This window comes from Thermobia domestica, chromosome 7 (genome assembly GCF_964235325.1).
Source record: "Thermobia domestica chromosome 7, izTheDome1.hap1.1, whole genome shotgun sequence".
In the NCBI taxonomy this organism is placed as follows: domain Eukaryota; kingdom Metazoa; phylum Arthropoda; class Insecta; order Zygentoma; family Lepismatidae; genus Thermobia; species Thermobia domestica.
The window spans coordinates 219,454,303-219,457,928 of record NC_137460.1 but is presented as its reverse complement, the minus strand read 5'-3'; the positions used below and the strand labels follow the sequence as shown (position 1 = coordinate 219,457,928).

Here is a 3,626-nt window from a genome sequence, read left to right as displayed (position 1 = left end):
ACGTACTTTTGAAGATATATGAATAATGATATACTTTAAAAGAGACATCAATATCCATAAAAGCATATAAATGATCAACAAAAATCGCATTGCTAATATAAGTGTTATAGTGAATATTACGTAAGTTTTCATTAAAGTAAATCAGCCCCAAGAAGTACTTTATAATAAAAAGGGGTGTGATCAAGACTATAAGTGAAACAAAGAACTCGACAAGGTGTACCTGAAGGTAATGGACGTCTGATTATGGTCTGACACGAGAAATTTCTGAATAAGTCATTTTCTTCAATAGAAATCGCAACATAATGCGGTCTATATGTTCTCCCTGGAAGTACGTGTAGTAAATTCTTTGAACTGGAAGAAAGGAAGAAAGGACAATTTCTACGAGAAGATTCGTCGGATTCTTGTGCATTAACTTAAAAATGTGATCACAAACTGAAGCGTGTCATCATGGACTAGACTGTTTTTGTGAGTAATTTTAAAGCATTTCTACGAACTTGCTACGTAATTGGGGCAATGAAATGTAAAAAACTTACTTTGTTACAGGTACGTTTATCCATTTATAATAAACGGAACTGAAATATTTAGTTCTGTTTGTTCTCTCTTTTTTTCAGATTGCATGACGAGGTGAGAACGTGGTTGTTGAATTACTTGCGGTCAATCCATGAAAGTAGGTGATGCTCTCATCTATTTTCTATAACACGCCTTAGGTCTCCTCTCAGGTGATTCCGTCCGAATCTGGACCATTACGGTAAGGTGTATCGTGCCTTCCTTGAACGATTGTCGCGGGGACGAACATTCTGAACTCACAAGTAATATAGTGCAAAGCTGTATTATTTGGGGGCAAAGAGTAGAGAGTTCTCTGCGGTAGCCGGTTAAGGATGGTGCGTACCGGGCAGCGCAAAGCTGTACCGTAATATGATAACTGGAAACACCACACTGAACTTAAAATAGATTCAGTATTTAAGCGGTATATTTAAGGAGCACTAAAATATTTACACTGTACATCACAGATTTTACATATTTACATGAAGAAACACGAGCATGGATACTTTCTGAGAAAACCTATTTCGTCTTTCAGTAAGTATTTGTCCAGTTTTCGAAAACACTCGTTCACACGGAACAGAACTTGGCGGAATAGCTAATCTTCTCTTCATTACTTGAAAAAGACGAGGATATGCAAATTGTTTTCTCTTCCACCACGCAAGTGGATCATCTGTACGAATAATTAATGGCTTATCTAGGTACTTGTCGAGCTCAATAATTCCAGCTGCAGTTGGATTTTCAGCGTTCAAAAGCTGTCCAACTTCTTCATCGAAGTCCGCCCATTTTGAAGATGAAGGTGGTACAGGTCTTTTCCGAATGAGCTCATCTTCTTGGTTCGAAATTTTCACCTTGCTTGCTCTTTTGATACACTTCTGTACGTACTCTGGAAAGTAAGCTTCGATTTAAATGCCTGTTTTTTAAATCGAGGGTCCAAAAGTGCACTTTCAGTGTAGGCGATTTCTGAATCTACATTTCCAAATCTCATGGTCATCTGATCATTTAAAACTTTAAGCATTCGTTTAATTTGAGGAGGCAAATCATCGTCGTTTGCCATTTTTTGAACATGTCTCAATAAAGCTCTTTTCATGAAAGGAACTTTAGAAATGTTTACTGTTTTCTCGGCACTCATTTCTGTAGTCACTTCTTGAAAATCTCTTAATACAGTACATGCTTTTTGTAAAACCACCCATTCGTCTTCTGAAATTTGATTAAGTGTTGCATTTGTCAGTGCCAGAGCTGATAAAATTGGTTCCTTCAGAGCAAGGAACCTTGCCAACATTTCGAATGTTGACTTCCATCTAGTTTTCACTTCCTGCTTAAGTTTGAGTTCTTCATAGCCCAATTGCTTCTGCAAGTTTTGCAGTTTCTTATGTGCTTGAGGACTTCTTTTGAAGTACTCAACAATTTCTTTCACTTTCTTGTGTAAAGACTCAATTTCCTTAACCCCTTCTTTCACCACTAAGTTAATAGTGTGAGCAAAGCAAGGAATATGTCTGTAACCACACCTAATTACAGTTGCCTTCATGACAGCCGCATTGTCTGTAACAACAGCAACAACTTTATTGCCTACACCCCACTCTTGCAGCACACGCTTAAGTTCAGTTGCCAAATTTTCATTTGTGTGGTTTTCACCATATTCAAAACAGTCTAACAAGAACGTTTTCAGTTCGCATTCATCCGTGATAAAATGTGCAGTAACACCAATAAAACTTTGGCACATGGAGGATGTCCATCCGTCTGTTGTAACCGCTATAGTGCTGGCCTTGCTTAGCTGTTCTTTCACTTTTTCTTTCATTTCGTTGTATACAACGGGCAATATGTTACTTGATAACGTTTTTCTGCTGGGTAAAGTGTATGAAGGATTTAACATTGAAATAAACTCTCTGAATTCCTTACTTTCAACTAAAGATAAAGGCTGAAATTCCTTCGCAATAACTTTCACCAGTTGCCTATCTAATTGCTTCGCCCTCCCCACCGTTACTCGCTTCACGGCAAAATCAGTCACTTTGCTCTGCGTATTTCGTGAATTACTCGGTGCATTATTATTAACATTAGTGAATAATGCTCCAGATTTTGAGGTTCCGCTGGAGGATGCAGGAACAGAAGTGTCACATGCAGGACAATCCAGTTCTGTACGTCTTGTCGTTTGTTCAGATGTACTTGCCTCCTCTCGAGACCGCAATGCTTTACTTTTAAATGTCTTTGAAAATTGCTTGTCGCACCACCATTGAATGAAATAATTGAAAAGCAAAGACCACATTCTGGTCCTACTTCTGTAAAAGAAGTCCAAATACTGCTACGTTTTCTTGAACTATGTTCCATAATTAGTAGTTTTTTTCTCACAAAAACACAAGGCCAGAAACTAATAAACTAAACTAAACTAGTAGTATATCACCAATGAACATAAAACGAAAACTGAAAGATTTTAAAAAGCACACGAATTATGTTAGTAGGGAAAACACAAAAATAATTCCGCACTTTGCACTGCGATCAGGAAACAGCCACTTCTTCGCGCTACCCCTGAACAGAATTGATAATTTAATACTCTTGTTGCTACGTTAATCACCAGATGGACAAGCCGAAGCGTTTTGTGGGCCATGTGTACCACTGTTACCTTACTCTTCTAAGTCACATGATCCATCAATGGACACGAATTCATTAAAGTTCAGTGAAGATTGTAGTAGGAATGGTTTCTCCATGAAACATGGTGGCCCACAGCTACTTGGGAAATAATATGATTATTACTACGTTGAAAATGATCGTTTTTCACTGCTGACTTGCTTTTTCGGGCCGTGGTGCTTCAGTTGTAGAGCGCTCAGCTCTGATACGTGGGATCCATGGGTCAATTTCAGCTCTCGCCACCGTCTCCTTTATATATTATTGTGGTCGATAAAAAAACTTTATTTTAAGGAAAATTATGTGGGCCTGCAAATAACGTTTACTATAAACAAAACAACTAGAGTATTAAAATATAAACAAAATATTTTCTTAACGTGTCAACGACCCCCTCCATGTAGCGGACCGTCATCGTCGGGGAGGGGATGGAGCTGAGAGGGCGGCTTCATCATTCATTCATGTATCAC

The 3,626-nt window shown here is 38.3% G+C and overlaps 1 protein-coding gene across 1 annotated transcript; it reads right to left on the bottom strand.

Annotated features, from left to right (window-relative positions):
- Positions 1-1,387: 1,387 nt before the first annotated feature.
- LOC145689553 (zinc finger BED domain-containing protein 4-like) lies at positions 1,388-2,803 on the bottom strand. The gene has a single exon (XM_081763730.1). It carries the CDS (start codon positions 2,801-2,803, stop codon positions 1,388-1,390), a length of 1,416 nt encoding a protein of 471 aa, XP_081619856.1.
- Positions 2,804-3,626: the final 823 nt, after the last annotated feature.